The sequence below is a fragment of the Rhinatrema bivittatum genome, chromosome 15 (genome assembly GCF_901001135.1).
Source record: "Rhinatrema bivittatum chromosome 15, aRhiBiv1.1, whole genome shotgun sequence".
In the NCBI taxonomy this organism is placed as follows: domain Eukaryota; kingdom Metazoa; phylum Chordata; class Amphibia; order Gymnophiona; family Rhinatrematidae; genus Rhinatrema; species Rhinatrema bivittatum.
This window is the reverse complement of record NC_042629.1, coordinates 44315502-44333934: the sequence shown is the minus strand read 5'-3', so window position 1 is coordinate 44333934 and position 18433 is coordinate 44315502. Positions and strand designations below refer to the sequence as shown.

Below are 18433 nucleotides of genomic sequence, written 5' to 3'. Positions count from 1 at the left end.
AGGGTGACCAAAATGATAAAGCGAATGGAACAGCTCCCCTATGAGGACAGGCTAGAGAGGTTAGGACTGTTCAACTTGGAGAAAAGACGGCTGAGGGGGGATATGATAGAGGTCTTTAAGATCATGAGAGGTCTAGAACAGGTAGATGTGAATCGGTTATTTACTCTTTCGGATAATAGAAGGACTAGGGGGCACTCCATGAAGTTAGCAAGTAGCACATTTAAAACTAATCGGGAAAAATTATTTTTCACGCAACACACAATTAAACTCTGGAATTTGTTGCCAGGGGATGTGGTTAGTGCAGTTAGTGTAGCTGGGTTTAAAAAAGGGGAATAGCTACTGCTATTAATTGCATCAGTAGCATGGGATCTTCTTAGGGTTTGGGTAATTGCCAGGATCTTATGGCCTGGTTTGGCCTCTGTTGATAACAGGATGCTGGGCTTGATGGACCCGTGGTCTGACCCAGTATGGCAGTTTCTTAGTTCTAATGATCTTATCCTTAATCCAAATATTAAAATTCTGCAGCATAGAGTCCTAGGAGCTATATTAGTCTTGGGGTAAACTGAAGTCTTTGTAAGATGTGAACCCTTTTTAAAAAGATGACATGCATGAGAAATCTGAAAAGCTCCTGCACCACAACATCTCTCTTGCTGGTCCTTTTCAAAGGTTTCACTGCCTACAAAGACTCTTAACATTCTGTAGTTTGAGATCTCCATGTGGCCTAGACAGAGGCTTAGAATCGCAGGTATTGAGCTTCTCTTTACCTGCCTTGTTTTTAAAGATAAAAGTCGGGCAATTCAAAATTCAATTATTTAACTAGAACTAAAGTGAAGCTGCTCTCATCAGGATTCCAAGGGCTGTTGTTTTCTCACTTATCCCTTCATTTTTTTTTTTTTTTGAAGTGGCTGTGTGCAGGTTAGGTACCTTCCACTTATGTGTGGAGGAGCCCTGCCTCGCACACTGTTGTTGAAGCCCTGGGATTCCCTCACTCTCACCTATTCAGTTTAGTGGGATGGGAGTGGGGAAGAGGAGTTGGGAACTGTAAGACAATATTTTACTGGGAGCTAATGCTGGAAGCTGTGCTTGACAATATCCTGATGAGCACCAGTTCAGAAAGAGTAAGGTGAAAGTCCTGAGGATGGGGGGCATAAGCTAAATACTGAAGGTTAAATCTCCCGTTTAGATTTAAGAGGTGCTGTGTAAATTCACATTCTTCTTTTTATTGTCTGGATCAAAAAGCATGGCTGCCAGTGGCATCTAAGATTTCTAGACTGGTGCTACTAGGACCTTGCTCCTGCCCTGCCCTTTCTCCCCCTCCTCCCCAACGCCTAATAATTTTGATCTGGTTGCTAAGCTTTAAAACATTTTTCAACTCTGAATTATATTCAGACACGTACAGAAATAGGGCATGAATTAAGCTGTGTCTAAGACCAGAGCTGAGATTAGAGTTTAGACTCGGTTCTAAATGTCAAATTATTCATTTGTAAACTAAGACTCTGATATTGTTGTCTTTTGTCCATCTCTTCATATCTGCTGGTTAAAGTTTGCCTTTAGCTCATTTGTTTCTAACCGGCTTCCTCCTCCTCGTAGGCACAACAGGAGCAGCTTCTACCAACACAGCGACCGTGATTTCCACGGCACCTCTGGCCTCCCCAGTTGTGACATCCCCATCTGTAAGCCCTTCCCCTTCTGCCTCTGCCTCCACTTCAGAAGCATCCAGTGCTAGTGAGACCAGCACAACGCAGACCACCTCCACCCCGTTGACCTCCACTCTTGGGACAAGCCAGGTGATGGTGACGGCATCTGGGTTACAGACAGCGGCTACTAATGCGCTACAGGGAGCAGCAGCCACACAGCTGCCTGCAAATGCAAGTCTTGCTGCCATGGCTGCCGCGGCAGGACTCAGCCCGGGCCTGATGGCACCCTCGCAGTTTGCAGCTGGGTAAGAAACTCTAACGCTTTCCTAGATACGAGGCCTGGCAATCCACAGTGTTCTAGTTTTCCTTTCTTTCTCTTGAAAATAAAGATTAACAAAACACAACTATTTATTGTGATACATTTGTATTGGACTTGCTTTCAGGAACTGATTCTCCCTTCCTTGGTGGACTAACATGGCAATTGCCCTACTTTTATCTCTTGGAAGGAAAATGATTCTGCATAAGTCATGAGGGGGCTAGAAGGCTCAGAGAAAGGATCGCAGTATAGCAACCTTTCTTCTCTAGGCTACTGGTTCAAACCCCAGCTTGGGGTGAAATGAGATGATGGTATCAATCTAGTATTAGGGGCCAGAGCAGAAGCGTTTACATTGCGGTTCCTGTCAGATTCCCATGAATCTATGAATCTTGCTGCATGTCACAAGGGCATGATGAAAGATTTTCCTGTTGAAGATGAAATACACTGCCAGTGGAGTTAGACCTGAAAGGACAGATTTCCTCATTCCTCTGGGGCAGACGTGGAAGGAAATGAATAGCCTCCCTCAGCCCTTTCAATACTTCACAGGTGCCACGCTTTTGCAGAATACTAGAAATGGCAGTAAGCCATGCTCTAGGTTCTAAGAGCGTCCAACAGTTGTGTCCATTTCTTTGAGGTCATGCTGCAGAATGGTTTTAATACTCATTTGAATAAAGTATTTGCATCAACTACATTCATCTTATGTATTTGGACTTAATTTTCCGCTTTATCTTTGGTGCTGCAAACTGGATCACAATAAAACATAGACAACACTAATACAAGATCTAAACAATCCAAGACAATCATTAATCCAAAAATGTCCTCTCCTGCTAGCTTATTACAGGACATTTAGTCACTTAAAGAGCCTCAAGGTAAGTGGCTTAAAAGCTTGCTCAAAATACCAAGCCTTCAATTTCCTCCTAAAAAACAGATATTGAGGCACTCGGTGCATCAAATTTTGGACAAACCAAATGAAAATAGTTTGGCTGGTGATCTCTCATTTGGCCATCGAAAGTGACAGAACCAATAACCATGCCAGCTGCAACAAACACAAGGATCTAGTTCAGGGGTGGCCATCTCCAGACCTTGAGAGCCACAAAGAGGCCTAGTTTTCAGGCTATCCACAATGAACATGCAAGAGAGAGATTTGCATGCACTGGCTCCTTTGTATTCAAATCTATCTCATGCATATTCAGTGTAGATATCCTGTTTGAGGACAGGAGTTGACCATCCCTGTTCTTGCTGGAATTTATCAGGTCAGCAATTCTGGGCGGTATTTTGGACCAGTTGGTTGAGACATTTAAATACATCAGACTAGATCTTAAATCTCATCCACCACTGGTGTTGTCGTCTCCAGAATCAGCATGTACACTGAGGTGAAACCACTGATGCAGGTAGAACATCAAATGTACATTTTTTTAGATATTGCATTTCATCAGAATATCTCATCTTTCAAAAAAAATGGAATCCTTTACCTGTGAAAATGAGAGAACCTTATTAAGGACATAATAGGCTAGTCCCAGATATGTTTTGCATATATGTCTTTCTCACCCCCCTCCTGGTGAATGGCATTTCTCGTGCCAGATACAAAGGAGCTGAAGAATCCATTTCTCTTCTCTTTCCTCACTCTCTTTCTTTTCTAATTACAGAGGTGCCTTATTCAGTCTTAATCCAGGGACTCTCGGCAGCGCACTCAGCCCAGCTCTGATGAGCAACAGCACACTGGCAACTATTCAAGGTTAGTGCAACCCTTGTCCAATTGTCTGTCATCCTCCTTCGCGTGGCATCAGCCAGGTCAGGATGAGGCAGTAGCAAAGCCAATGCGAAGTTGACTTTGGAGATCTGAGATGTAGTAACCCTGGAGTAATATATGAACTGTTGTAGAAGTCCACTGTGACTTTTGGGTTCAGTGTCTGGGAGACCCGGATAGGCTGCACTAAATCTCGTTTTCCTGGACATTGTGTTCCCAGGCTCTGACAGGTGTGGGGAAGGTTATGTTCTGTTCATCTTGTTGGGTCTCCATTTGTAAATGGACCCTTTCTGTATAGAAATGTGACTGAGGATATCGATGTTGGCAAAAAAAAAAAAAAAAAAGGTTTTGCCTCCAAAATGGTATCTTTACTCTTTGAAGAAATATTTTTGCCTCCTGATGCAACTGGGCTGCTGTCCGTATAGTCCTGCAGCAGTCTGGCATGCATCTAATGGCAGTGGTGCCCATGGTCAGCGTTGCTGAGGATTTCTTATAGTCCTGCAGTATGACATTAGTGATAACATCAGAGCCTCAGAGCTGTGAGATCTCTGTGGAGGGTTGCTAGTCATTAGTTTTGAGGGTTGAGATGAAGCATAGTGAGTGCAGTTAGCACATATGCAGGAAGGGGATTATGGACAATGAGCGATGTGTCTGGGATTATTATAGCTGAGCTATAATGTTAGAAGATCATCAGTCCTGGGCTGGCCCAATGGTTCAAATGGCAAGTGCTGTGTGGGGTTTCCTTCCCAGATCAGGAAGGGCTGCTGCAGAGGCATTGTTCACAGCCCCTGAAGGGAATCTCTGCCATCATTCAATAGCAATGCTTAGGTGCTGGAGTCATAATGGCCACATTTCTGTCCAGTTGAGGACTGTTTTGGACTGAGTCTGAGGGGGGGGGGGTGAGTGGGTGGGATTCTAAAAATAAGGGGGACGGCCCTAGGTTGTTGTAAATAGAGACTTATGGTGTCATAGCCCAATAGCTGCCAGTTCTAATTGAGCTGGAAACTTAAAGGAGCAGGAGCAAATGACTAAGCCCAAAAAAAAAAAAATTCAGTCCTAAAAGACTTTTAGGGTTCCTGGAGGTCACTTCTAACCAGATTAATAGTAGGAAGGCAAGCTTTTTCATTGAAAAGGAAGCTGTAGCACTAGGGGATCACAATACGAAGCTCCAAGAGGGTAGATTCGGGAACAGTGTCAGGAGGTGTGTTTTCACAGAGAGGGTAGTGGATGCCAGGAATGCTCTCCAGGAGAAGGTGGTGGAGACAAGGACAATGACAGACTTTAATTAAAAAAAAAAAAGCATGGGATAAGCACAGAGGATACCTAGTGGCAAGAGAATGGTAATGAGGGAACTGCGTAGCCTTCACTGAGCGAGGGTTGTAGTCCTGGCTGCATGGGAAAGCTTGCCCAGAGCAGCAGATGCAACCCTAAAAGGGACACAGTGGGACTGGGAATTTTATCTACTTTGGGTAAAAGCACACACAATTGCTACTGGGCAGACTAGATGGGCCTTTTTGATCTTTGCCATCATTTGCTATGTTACTGCTGTAAAATCATTCTATAATCCTGCATCAGAGATAAGATTAGGAAGTCGGGATTGTGTGCTAGAGAGCTGTTGGGAACTCTTAAAAGATAACGCAGTGGAGGTGGCTCATCGTCACTACATCTCTCTATCCTTATTGAAATTCTTGTGACACATGACCTCTTCACGTGCGCCTTTTTTTTTTTTTTTTTTTACATCTGTAGTTTTGAATGTTGAATCTTTCAATTGATTATATATTTTAAACACCAATAGCTGTTAAAATATCTTATTTTACTCTGTGTTTTCAACTGTATTTGCTCCCTTGATTACTAATTTGTTCTTCACTATTTAATCTTTGTGATTTCTATGTGGTATTTTATTTAATACTGTCCTTTTCAAATATGCTAATGGTATCTGGTGCAATAAAATTATAAGTATTTGTGTGCCTGAATTTTGGTTTCTCCCTTTGTATACATAGAATGACATGAGACTGGTTCATTTTCTATCAGTTGCTTCCACTTCTGACACAGAGGGAGGGTGGACAGTCTGGCTGCTTGGGGGGCACATTTAAATTAACCCTCAAAATAAAACAAACAGCAGCAGATTTGAGGTGGGCAGATTGGATTCATTCTCTAGTGGTAATTCACTTCTGAGAAAATATTAGCTACCGTTAAAAGTAGTGTGTATAGATTTTATAAGCATTTTCTCCTGTCTTGATGTCCATGTAATTGGTTTCCAGCTGCTGCCCCATTCTGCCACCTGGATGTGGACTGTCCAGACCCATTGCCTCATTGTCCCTCAGTCACTCAGAGCAAGTTCACACAGACAGCCCTATGGAAGGTTTATCAGATTAGCTTGTGTGTGCTTTGGCACCCACATTAAAGATTTTAAGAATGATGTCCAAGTTCTTTAAATGTGACAGAGTTAAGTCATAGTTATAAATAATGGCTTGGTAGTCTTCTGAGTCAAAGTTCAGTCACATTCAGATGTGTCTCCACTTGTCTGTGGAGTGATCTTTCACTGCCCCTTGATGATTCTTTCTTAAACCAAGGGCTAAGATTAAGAATTGCTGTGCTTTGCTGGCAAAAAGAAAATAATTCAAATCAAATCATTTGTTTACAGCAAATAAAATGTGTATAATAAATGTGGAAGCTGGATCAAAGGTTTTAAGTTAACTTGCCACTTTGTTCTCTGTATATCAAGCTATATAAAAAGTTTGTTCACAGATTTTTTTTTGAGCTTTGTGATTGTAGCAGTTGTGAATTGCAATCCAATCACATGTGCAAACGTAGAAGTGCTGCACAACCACCAGTGAAAGAAAATCATGGAAGACATCCGAATGGGATGCCAAAGCAAGGCAAAGAAGGGTTACACATGTGGTGTCCTTCTGCTGGTCAAATATTTCAGTCAGGGCAAGAAGATTTCTGCTGTACCTAATTGTCTGTTTAGCCTGGACTTCCCTGTGAAACTCACTCCATCTCTAATGGATCCGTTTGCCATAGAAATTACAACCGATAGTTTATTTTGTTCTGTTGTCAGGATGTTCATTCATACCAGATCAGTGTTCATTTGAGCTGCTTTATGGTTTAGTGAAAGGAAGAAAATTGAGCTGAATGGTATCTTTAAAAACAATTATTGATACTAATGCATTAAGGTGGAGGTTTGTATTCTTGCTGGACTGGTACAGTTGTGAATGATTTTATCTTTTTCTACTGTTGCCTGCCTCCATATTATTATTATTATTTTTTTTTTGTCTTCCCACTCTTTCAGCTCTTGCATCTGGTGGATCTCTTCCAATAACATCACTGGATGCAACTGGGAACCTGGTCTTTGCTAATGCCGGGGGGACTCCCAACATCGTGACCGCCCCTCTTTTCCTGAACCCTCAGAACCTTTCTCTGCTCACCAGCAACCCCGTTAGCCTGGTCTCTGCAGCTGCAGCTTCCGCGGGGGCCGCCGGACCCATTGTTAGCCTTCACTCCACTTCAGCCGAGTCCATTCAGAACTCTCTTTTTACAGCAGCCTCCACCGGCGGGGCTGCTTCCACCACCACCACTACTGCCTCCAAGGCACAGTGAGACGAGGCGAGCTGAGCTGGCCGGCCAGCCGGGTCCAGTCCCCACAGCGTGTCGAGCCGGCTGCCAGCTGGTCCTTAACTGTACGTGTGGTTGGGGCTCCCTCTGGCTGTGCTGCTGGGGAGGGGCGGGGAGGGGCAGTCCAAGAGAGGAAGGAGGGAATAAATGGACACTTGCCTAATTTTATAACAGACATTCTCTTTTCAGGATCGCTTCACTGACTGGAGAACTTTCTAACCAAAAATGTAAAAAACAAAAAAAAAACAAATACAAAACACAAAATATATATATAAAAAAAAAAAAAAAAAAAAAGTGAAGGGACTTCTCATTTCCAGCAGTTGCAAGGACAAGATAAAAGGTTGGTTATCCAAAATCAAACATAGGAAGGGAATTTTGGTTTGGTCTCAATGTCTCTTATTTTATTCTTTTTTTTTTTTTTTTTTAATGATCATTTTAGGTCTGTTGTACAGGCCGTTATGTCGTACAAGGTGTTTATAATCGTATTGAGCGTCAAGGTTCCTTCTTATCTGGTACAATTTTAGGCAGGCCTGTATCACTGGTATATCTTTTTATTTTAAAAAAAAATAATAATTTAGATGCATTTCTCTTGATTCCAGATTACTTTGAGTGGACGTGCGGAGAATTTAATTTAATTTTTCTGAAATCTGCTGGGAAATGTTCCTCCCTCCCTCCCTCTCCTTTTCCCTATGGTAACTTTCTGTAATGGCTTGAAGAGTTTGCTGTTTGCTCTGTTTAAATTAGTAGCGTATGGGGGGCATGGCTGTGAGATTTAAGGAGGATGTGTGCAGCGCTCCCTTTTCCTGGGAATCAGGGCTGGGCTGGCTTTTGCTTTTGTTTGTGGGAACTTGTATCCCGATGCATTCTTGCTGAACTCTTGCATTTCCTTCATGTACAAACAGCACAATGCACTGAGCTGTAAGTTCACAAAAGAGTGTAAAATGAATTTGCACCTCTCTGGGGGTCACCCCCAAGGGAAGAGAGAGAAAGCAGTAGCTGTTGTCATCAAATTTAAACTGAGCAGCGCACAGCCCTGCGTCTCCTGCATTCACAGCTGCAATATTGGCTGCTTCTGGAGACATCTCAAAGGTTATTTTATTTCCCAGTGTTGGATGGCAAGATCAATAATATCAGAGTGCACCTACCTTCAGGATACCACCAAAAATATTCCTGCCAAACCTGTCCGCACAGAAGTTTTGTTTTGTCTTTTTATTGCAGAAGAAAACTTTTTTTTTGGTTGTTTGTTTTTTTAATGGGTTCCCCTCCCCTCCACACAGTGCACTTTTCAGCTCCTGGGTGATGGGAGAGGAGCTGCAGAGTTTGCTAGTTTCCACAAACTGTCATCTGCAGGGCCAGCCTTTTTGCTCTGCTGTATCTGCTGCCTCCGTGCGTGGTCCAGCAGCAGCCGGCCTGGTTTCTCTAGTGCCAAAGAGCCCAGATCCCCCCCTCTCTTGCCTTGCTCCCTAGAGCACTGCACACATCCTCTAAGCTTCACCTGCGTGAGCTGTGAAGAGAGCTTGCTGGATGCAAATGACCAAAGCCGTATCTGGCTCGGGTGCTCCCAGTGGCCAGCCATAGACGGTGAGTGGGTCAGGGAACGGTCATAAGAGCAAGACTTAATTGGGTAGGAGGGCAAATGGACAATTCAAGGACTGGATCTCTGTGTTTTTCCTCTCAAAATGGTGTCTGAATCAAAAATGTTGAGAGAAATGAACTGGATCATGGCAGCGCATGTCGCCCAGAAAGGGCTCCCACAGTCGGATACAGAAATACTGTTCAGTCTTGTTGATACTGAGGAGGGGATCCTCGGGTGAATCTTAGCATCCATCCTACCTTCATTCTCTCGCTCTTTTCTTTGGCTCCGGTGTAATAAGGTGCTTGCAGTTGTGCAAGTAAAAATGTGCACCAAAATTAACACCCCTCCATGCAAATCATTATCTATTGCTCCGCATTGCAGAGAAAGATGCGGAGACTTAACTCGTGGGGTTTTTTTTTCCCGACACTGGAATTTTAGCTCCTGCTCAGCAGTAGAGTAAAGCTTCAAGGGCTGAATCTGGAGTTTGTGGTTGGAGGGTTATATGCACAAAAACTGATTTATGCACAGAGAGCATGCTTTGTGCACACATAGTGTTTTGTGTGCATAAATCATGTGCTGTGCATAATAAGTATATTTTTGTGTGCACTTAAATTTAATTTTTCTTTTTTTAACTCCGGATGCATTAGCTTATTGCATTGGGAGTTTGTTCCCCCTCCCCTCCCCCCACCTTAGTGCACATGTTGAATAAAAAAAAAAAATGCACTGAAGTTCAGCACGCCTGCCCATCTTATTACATCGGGCTTTCTGTCGGAAGGAGTTGCAGTGGCTCTCGGCTGAGAGGACTCCGCTGGTGTTTGCAGCACGTGTTGAATCGGAGAGACACAGCTTCAGAAACCCTCCCAGAACCATTTTCAGGCTAGTGAATGGGCAAGTAGGAAACTAACACATCTCATTCAGCCTTGTGTGTTTTCTTTGTTTTGATTCTTATTTTTAAACTGAGCTTGAACCAAAGTCGATTTCTAGCAAGCTGCTGTACTAATGGGCTAGTTTATGTAAGTGCAGTTCAGATGCAGTGACAAGATAGATGCTACTGACAATTTTTTTTTTTTTTTAATTATTTTATATAAAAGGTTTGCTGCTTGTTTTAATCTTTCAGTTGTATTTTTGGTAAATTGGAACAGAATCTGACTTGATTTTTTTTTTTTTTAGACATCAAAACTAGTTTCTTTTGTTGTAAATAGTAAGATGATATTGCACCCAGTTTGCTAATCCAGCAGTTCCCTCTTTTCGTTCCTTCCCCTGGCCTTTCCCGTACCCTCCCTTGGTTTCAGATAAATTGATGCTTATGACGTTACTAATATTTGTACTACTTCACTGTTTGTCCAGAAGTTTTTGTTTCGGGCCATGAAGCTAACAGTATATTGTGGGACTAAATGACTCGTAGTGGCTGAGGTCCTGTCCCCCTCCCTCTCCGCCTCGTGCATGTGAATTTTGTGGCAACGTTTGAGTGAATGAGATGGAAAGGGGGGCGATGTGTCTCTCTAGCCCTATTTCCTACTACAGGGAAATGATTTTTTTTTTTTTTTTAAAGAAAGGGTAATGCTTTCTTTAAAGGAGCCTTGAGTGAGAAATCTTAGTTTAAAAACATAAATTGGATTTGAAGCAGTATCTTCCTCCCACTGATCCCCACCCTGTAAAAAAAAAACAAAAAAAAAAAACCCCAAAACTAAGTGAACATTTCTTGTGGAGGTGTGAAAGTTGATGATTTTTGTTGAGTATAGGATGTCAGTTACCCCTTCTCCCTCTTTCCTGTCCATCCCCTTCTCCCCCCCCAAATCTCTGTGTATGCGAGATGGGACCCTGTACCTCTGTATAAAAATACTAAAAAATGTTGGCCTTAACACAGCGTAAAGCCTTCATTAATATAGTTCAATGGGGCTGTCCTGTGAGCTTAGTAAATGTTATTTATGGTGTATTTACATAGGAAGGACATTACTGTTTAGAAACACTAAATGAGTGGCAGGGAGGGGGTGGTTATTTATTACAGGCTTCAGCTTTTCACTGGAAATTAGAATTTGCCACTTGGCTCTGGCACAGGCCCCATCTTCTTCCTCCTTCCTGTTCCTTGAGGCCATCCAAATGGGGCACCCTTCTGTGACGCGATCAGTGGCCTGGTCAGCTGTTTGTGTATTATACGTACACCTCCATTCTCCTCACGTATGTCCGGCACATCTCGTGAAACTGCCATGTTGAGATTCCATTTTCCCAGATAGTTTTTGTGGATGGAGGCTGGCCCTTGTCTGGTTCTGTCAGTCACCTCTGCCATGTAAATGCTGCAAAATATGTATTCCTCTAGTTTAGCATTCATCCATCAAAACATTACAGAGTCTAGAATTGTCCTGACAGAACATTGAGCCTGTGGAAGCCGTTTGTGTGGGATCTGGGAGTTCTCTCTCTGCACAGACCCACCAGGTACTGTTCTAGGTTTGTGTGATCGAGAGATGACCCCCCTCTTTCTCTTAAGGACTTCCAAATGTTCCAGGAGCCCAAAGAAAGATGCACCCAGTGGGAGAGTCCAGTATGAAATTTGTTGCGAGTGGCACATTAAGCAGGAGGCAGCCAAGAATGGGTTTCTACCTGTTGCCTAACCACACAAGATTGCTTTATCAAAGAACTTGCCATCTTGGACTTTCTCCTTATTAGTCATTGATATGAGTTTCCTATTGCTCTATCCTGCCATCTGCATCTCTTCCCTTACGTAGACTTTGAACTTGCCCTTGAGTAAGGCCATATTCAGCCAGGATCCCAGGCAGGCAATAATAAGAACTTCCTTGTCCTAATAGACATATACCCCACCAAGGAATAGAAAAGAGTACCAGCATCCACAAAAATTAATGTGCAGGAAAAGAAATCATTTGCAAATTTATTAGTTTTCAATAATGGAAAAGTCCAAACCATAGCTATATTTGAATTGACTGATGGCGGCGTATTCTCTATTAAGAGTTTTGAACACGCAACTGTGCAATTGTGCAGCAGCCCTTCTAAAAACTGACCTGCTGCAAAGTGCTATAAGCCCCTTGAATGATCATTGATATTAAAGATGAATTATGGAGTTAATTGTTTTCATTACCCTTTAACAAAAATGAAACTCATTAAAACATTAACTTGGTTTGATATTTTTGCCTTGTGGGAAAAGTGAGGCACATGGGGAGGAGCAACTCATGAAGTATCAGCTATTAGAGTTTCACGTTTGCATGAATGCCCTGAAAAAAGGATTTCCAGGAAGGTTGTAAGCTATGTTTTTTTTAAGATGTATTTAACAGAAGCAAATTTATACTGAGCTTACCAGCCACAATCTCCCTACAAAAATTGTTTAAATTTTATACTGAGGTACAGGAATTAAGAAAATGAGTCCACAAGTTTTGTAAAAAAGACAGGACTATACAAACTTGAAAAAAACCCACCCAGTAGTAACATACTGCAAACATGGTTGAACTTGTCAATAACTTAATGAACCCCTCTCCCCAATCCTGACATGATATTGAAACATTTCTCAGAAGATTTATCACAAGATTATCACTGATTGTGATATAGATCCAATTATTATGTGATACATTCCCTCCCAGCTGCTTCACATGGCTATCCCATAGCTCTAAACCCTTGACTAGCCAACACTGAGTAATGAGTTTTTTTGAGCCATGCTTCCTCAATGCAAGAAAAGTCAAAGTAAAAACAGTGAATAGAAACAACATAAGCCGTACATTTAAATGCTGCAAAGCAGTATCCTTCCTCTGAAATAACACATGGAACGTACAGGCCGAGGAGAATTCCAAGGAACTCTTTCTCTTTGTGGCACTGGAAGATTTGTTACCTCGCCATCGACATTCTCTCATCCCCAAATCCAGGGCACTAGAGTAGGACCTCCAACTAGTTGTCCATCTGTCTAGCTTCCCAAATACTTACTGGTAGTACAGTAAGAGCTTACCAGCTAGGGTCTCCCTCCAAAGTTATAATAGGTGTGCGCTTTCAAAACATGGAGGTGGCTAACATTTTTATGTGGAGCTCACCACGTAGTCTCCGCTTTAATAACAGTTAGGGAAATGTTCTATTTCTGAGCAGCAGAGGAGATCCTCCTCACCTGGTTTTGGTATGCTAGTCATATTTGCCTTTATAGTGCTACTGCAGGTATGGTTGATGACCCACACTCTTGCACTGAAGAGTCCCCACAGCAAGTCACAGAATGGAGAGGTCCCATATTGGAAGAGCCCACCCCCCCCCCCCCCCCTTTCCCGCTCTTCCCCTCCTCCTTGTGTGGTAATTGGTAGAGTCGAGTCCGAATAATATTTGTGTGTGGTGCAGCTAGCTTCTGGCCAGCTCATAAATACCTCAGCATAGAGTAGCATTGTCACAGATGAGCTTGAAATTGAAAAGTCTGGGAAAAAAAACTATAAATAGTGGCGATAATTCTAGCTGTAGAGTTTAGTTGAACTGCTGTTTATTATGATTGCCGAACTTTATTAATTATGCTGTATGTTTTTAAATTCCTGTTTATAAGTTACGCCTTTGGGTCTTGAAGGGGGGGGGGGAGAGAGGGAATTGGTTGTGTTTTAGAAAGAAGAAAAAAATAGAACAATGAATTTTCTTTTCCTTGTATCTCTTGCCAAAGCAAACGTGTTCGCTCCTGGGACTGGTCCGTCTGTGCTCCAGTCTGCGGCATGCAAACGTACGCAGGTGACCGCTTCAGGATGGTGTAGGGCGTGCATAAGGCCCCTCCTTCCTTCCCTTTCCCTCACCTTCTCCCACCTGTCTCTCCTGCCTGTGAATCTGAAAATAGGGTGTGGGGGGGAGATGGCATTTAAAGAGGGGGAGGCAAATGGTTGATGCATCTTATATAGTCTCACTTGAGAGAGCAAGCGTGAAAGGGATTCCTGTTGTGTTGTCACTGAATGTAGTGCTTGTAATCAGATAGGTGAAGAACTTTATAGAGAAGGGATTTCCTTTTGTACTAGCAATGCTAATCCTGTCTAGACCAAAAAAAAAAAATAGCAAACAAAAAAAAAAAAAAGTGAAAACCAAACTGAGAAGGGAGAAATTATCCGTTGCTTCTCTTTGCACCTGACTGATATCCCGCCAAGAATCCAAATACTGTGAGAGGCACGGTTTTTTCATGTGTGATTTTAATTTCACTCTTTCATTTTGATGACTTTAAAACTTTTGTTAAATTTGTGTGGCATTGTGTCCTGGCATCGATCACTTAGTTGGGGGACATGGAAGGGATGGGAGCTCCTTCCCGAAGCCCAGCACAGTCCTCCCATATCCGTTCTGAGAGTGGTTGGTGCCTGAGGGGGATGGGTTTGGTACGAAGCTGCCCTTTTTGCTGGAGGCTGTGGTTCTTAGGAGTTGCATAAAACGCAGGGCTCCATGGGCTCTGGATGGTGTCCTGGTCTCTGAGATTTCCAGGGTTCTGCTGTATCTTGACTGGCTGGAACAGGAAAGGGTAGGTGTTGGGGACAGAATTTAGAAGCACGGCTGAATCCTTTATAGATCAGAAAAAGAAGCAAGCGAAGGAGGTAATCTTAAAAAAAAACAAACCCTAATTTTTCTTTCTAGATAATTGGAAAATTTAGTGAAAGAAACTGATCCCCAAACTAAGAGTAATCTTTGTGAAATTCTGTTCTCCAGTTGGCCAGTAGCCCAAATTCCTGGCATGGTTGCCAAGCATCTTGTGGCATGTCTGTAGAAGTGGTATCCAATGAAAGGGCAGCTTCGGTGATATTTGATTACATCACAATGGGAGGCAACCGTAAAATTTAGGCCCAAGCTTCCTGTCCCTGGTCTACAAACGGAATGGATAAGACCACATTTACTCAATGAAGTTTGAATCTTGTTTCTTAAAGAAAAACTAATCTTTACTCTTGCTCTTTTATCTTGTTAAAGAAAGAAGAGTGTAATTCAGACTTCACTGACTTAACTATGTTTATACATATGCCCATCATGTTTTGTGTAAGTTTCTAAAGGTTCATATGGCAAGTGGTGTTCATAGCTCCAGGTGAGCATAGCAGACAGTGGGGGAGGCATTGTGGAATGACATCACTCTTGAAGAATCCTCTTTTTACTGTGCACTGATTGGGTTTATCCAAAACTGCATTTTTAACTAGTGAACTGTGCAAGTGTGATGTCACCGAGCGTCCTTGAGTAAGCAACATAACTATCTTTTCTTTTTTTTTTTTTAAATAAAGTGGTGTTTTAAGTACCAGAGGTCTGGTTTAACTTACCATACTTTACACCTGCCTGGCCATTTTTGACATTTCACAAGTATGTCTATTTAAAAATTAAATATATATATATATTCTTTTTGTTGGTTTCTCTGCCCCGAGGTGCCATGAAGGTGTTATAAAAGGTACCACTTAAGGTAGGCAGGTAGCTCATGATGAAGTACCAGCAGCATTGAGATGGGCAGCTATCCTGGCCCACTGGGTGGGTCAGTACCAACATCTTGGCCTGTAATAGTGTAACGGACGTTAGTCTGCCCCTTACTGGCCAAGTGGGGTCACCCTAATATTTGGGTTGTGATGTAGCTGAATTCTTCAAGGGGTGCTGGCTTTGTGATTGTCCTTAAAAGCCTGTGAGCACCTTGTTTGGAAGCAGGCCACAAAGTGCATCATGCAGGATGCTATCTGGGTAGTGCATTGCTAAAGCTGCTCCCAGGACTGCAGGACAGTTGCTGAAGAGCAGTGTAAACACGTTTAAGAAGTAACAGGCAAGTGTAAAGTCAAAGGCTTACATTGCTGCTTACCATATGGCCCTTTTTAACTATCATACAGTGAGCACATGTCTCGAACTGTTGGTAGAAAGGTTAGGGAAGGAGGACATTATTAAAGGTGAAATTGGGTGTGGATGAATCCTATGGAGACCTTAGAGGGTTTCCCTTTTCTAGTCTAGAAACTGGTCCAGCTTGACCTGTGAATGCCTCCTATGGGGTCTGGCGCACTGATTTTCTCAGTGAATTTTGTTGCCTGGCATGAGCCAAAAAAAAAAGGGGATGAGAGAAATTCTTGGTTTTGACCCTGTTAAAGAATTTTAACTGAAAGCTTTACTAATGGGTTTGTTCTGCGGATGTGATGTGAAAGTGGTATTCATATCGTGTGACTTTTCAAAGAGCTTGGTAGATGTATAGGTAGGTAGTAGGGATATTAAAGAAGTGACATCTCTAAAGATAAGAGCACTTGGAACAAAAGATGTGGAAAATGATGTTCTTTAAGGAAATTAAGTCCATGGAAGGGAAGGAAATACTCTGCCTGGCAACCTAACAGATACTACTCCTCCTCAAACAGGTCCAGTTCCATCAGTACCAGTTCATGAATTCCTACCCCGATTTGGACTCATCTGTAAGAAAGCACCACCCAAAGTTTGTAACTTATGAGTAAGGGCATTGCAGGGGGAAATAAATACAATAAAGTAGTAACTCTTCCCTACCTGTGGGAGATAGCCTTCCTGTGCAGAGTTAAGCCAAGGGGAAGCACCTACTTTTCTTTTTCCTAGGCATTATCGCTCTTTCTGCACAGGCAAACCAAGCTGGAGTAACTGAGTGCAAGGAGCTCAGTGTGCAGATTTATACATTTAAAACCGAATTCTCTTTCTGTGCCTCAGGGGAGTGGTATCCTGTCTTTGGGAGTATTTCCTTTCCTTCGTCAGGGTAGCAAAGGCTAGGTAAATCCGTGTGGTGGTTTACCCACCACAGGTACAGGAGCTGTTGTATACCTCATTTCTAACTCGTGACCGAGTAACTTGCTTTAACTTTTTCCAAACCCTACAGAGTTGCCAACTCTGCCCTCCATCAGAGTGACATTAACCTCTGGCATATAGCAGCAGTGCGCCTGGCGGCCTGTGGAGTGACCCCTCCCGCTCCCCCAACTCCCTCGCCTCTGAATGTTGCTGCTTTAAAAGCTACTGCAAACTGAGGGCAAATTGCAATCTTCTTTTCTTTTGGTTCCCAGGGCTCCTCTCGGGCATGTTCTGGTAGGGGACTGCCCCCTCCCCGCCCATCCATGGAGCCCTTAGCTGTGTATGGTCTCTTCCAGGTGGGAATGGAGAGAGACTGTTCCCACAGTAAAGCCTAAGAGGAGGGCAGGGCGGCCCATTGAAACCCATTTTCAGCTGTGTGCTTTGTGCAGGTTCTAACCAAAAAAAAAAAAAAAATCAAAATATTTAGTTTTAGTTTTTTAATTTTATTTGACAATCTTGTGTCCGGACGGTTGGCTTTCACAGCCAGTGCTCTAAACCCTGCCACCTTTTCTTTGAATGTACATTTCTTGGGTTCCCCTTCTTCCCGAGTGGGGTGGGATTTGTCATGCCAGTGCTGCTGCTATAAGCCGGGGTTGGTTTCTTTGTCTTGTTTTGTTCTTTTAAAATTTCCAGCCAAAACCAAAGATTTCTTAATGATTGTATGAACTCAAAACAAACAAAAAAACCAAAAATAATTTAAGATGAAACAGGAGTGTCTTCAGTTCCTGAGTCAATTTGTGGCAATCTGCATGAGCTTGGTGTGAAGGGCAGGCAGACTGAGGTTTCTGGTTTAGTCTTAAGGGGATAGCCGGCAGTTACTAGGAATGGAGTTGTGGTTATTCCCATATATATTAAGTGGTGTCGTCTTGTACTGCAATGCCAAATCTGACCTAGTTCCAGGTGATCCAGCCCTCATGCCATAGAGCCACAGCTGGGTAAGAGGGTAGCGAGAGATGGGGTTTGCTCCTTCTCTAGTTTAACAGGACACCACAAATTGGCTCAGAAGCTGAAGAAGTTGCACGATTGGCTGCTCTGTTGGCGCTTTAACCCTTCGTGGGCTGGGTGATGTTGATTAATACACGCTGAGGTGCACTTCCAAGCTTTTTTTCTTTTCTTTTCTTTTTTTTTTTTTAACCACAGCTGCCCAAGAGAGGCTGGCCTGTTTGTAAGAAATGTATGGAAGACGAGAAAAGAGAACTTTTCCTGTCCTTTTCGTGTTCTTCGCAGCACCACGTGCAACTATGCATTGTATTTCTCAACCTTTTGTGCTAGGCTAGGTAGATGCCTGTGACTTTTTAACTTTTGGGGGGATTGCAAATGAAGGAACTTTTTACATGGATGTTTTTAATCTCTGTTGATTGGGGGGGGGGGGGGGGGTGTTTGGTTCTAGGGTCATACAAGCTCTATCCCAAAGCAAAATCCAAATGTTAATAATATTAGCCTGATGCAGATACCAAAGATAATTACTTTCCTGCAGAACCTTAGACTTGTGTATTAAGTACTATTACCCAGCACTTGCATTAGTCTAACCTCAGTAATTCCAAAGCTTAGATGTATATTTTGGTATATTTCTGGGATATAAAAAAATTGTCATTGAAATTCTTGTTTGTTTCAGTGTAATGCTCTTAAAGTCCTAGCATGGAGATAAACTGACCTGTCTTACTCTTGGTAGTTTGAAATAATAGTATTTTTGTATGTTTTGGATGTGTCTGTGTACGTAACAACATAAGTTTTCACTGCCTAGGTGTTCATAATAAAAATTTTAAAAATATTAAAGTTCTAAGGTATGTACATAA

At 42.6% G+C, this 18433-nt stretch overlaps 1 protein-coding gene across 2 annotated transcripts in view; it reads left to right on the top strand.

Moving 5' to 3' along the window:
• The window catches only part of POU2F1 (POU class 2 homeobox 1), a 207062-nt gene extending 189976 nt beyond the window's left edge, over positions 1–17086 (top strand). Inside the window, exons 14-16 of one of the 2 annotated variants that reach the window (XM_029579216.1) lie at positions 1591–1942; positions 3600–3688; positions 6993–17086. In XM_029579216.1, the coding sequence (XP_029435076.1) occupies positions 1591–1942; positions 3600–3688; positions 6993–7300 (749 nt within the window). In that variant the 3' untranslated portion in view covers positions 7301–17086. The remainder of the gene's footprint in view (positions 1–1590; positions 1943–3599; positions 3689–6992) is intronic. The other variant, XM_029579217.1, reaches the window with a different exon arrangement.
• The last annotated feature ends 1347 nt before the right edge of the window (positions 17087–18433 follow it).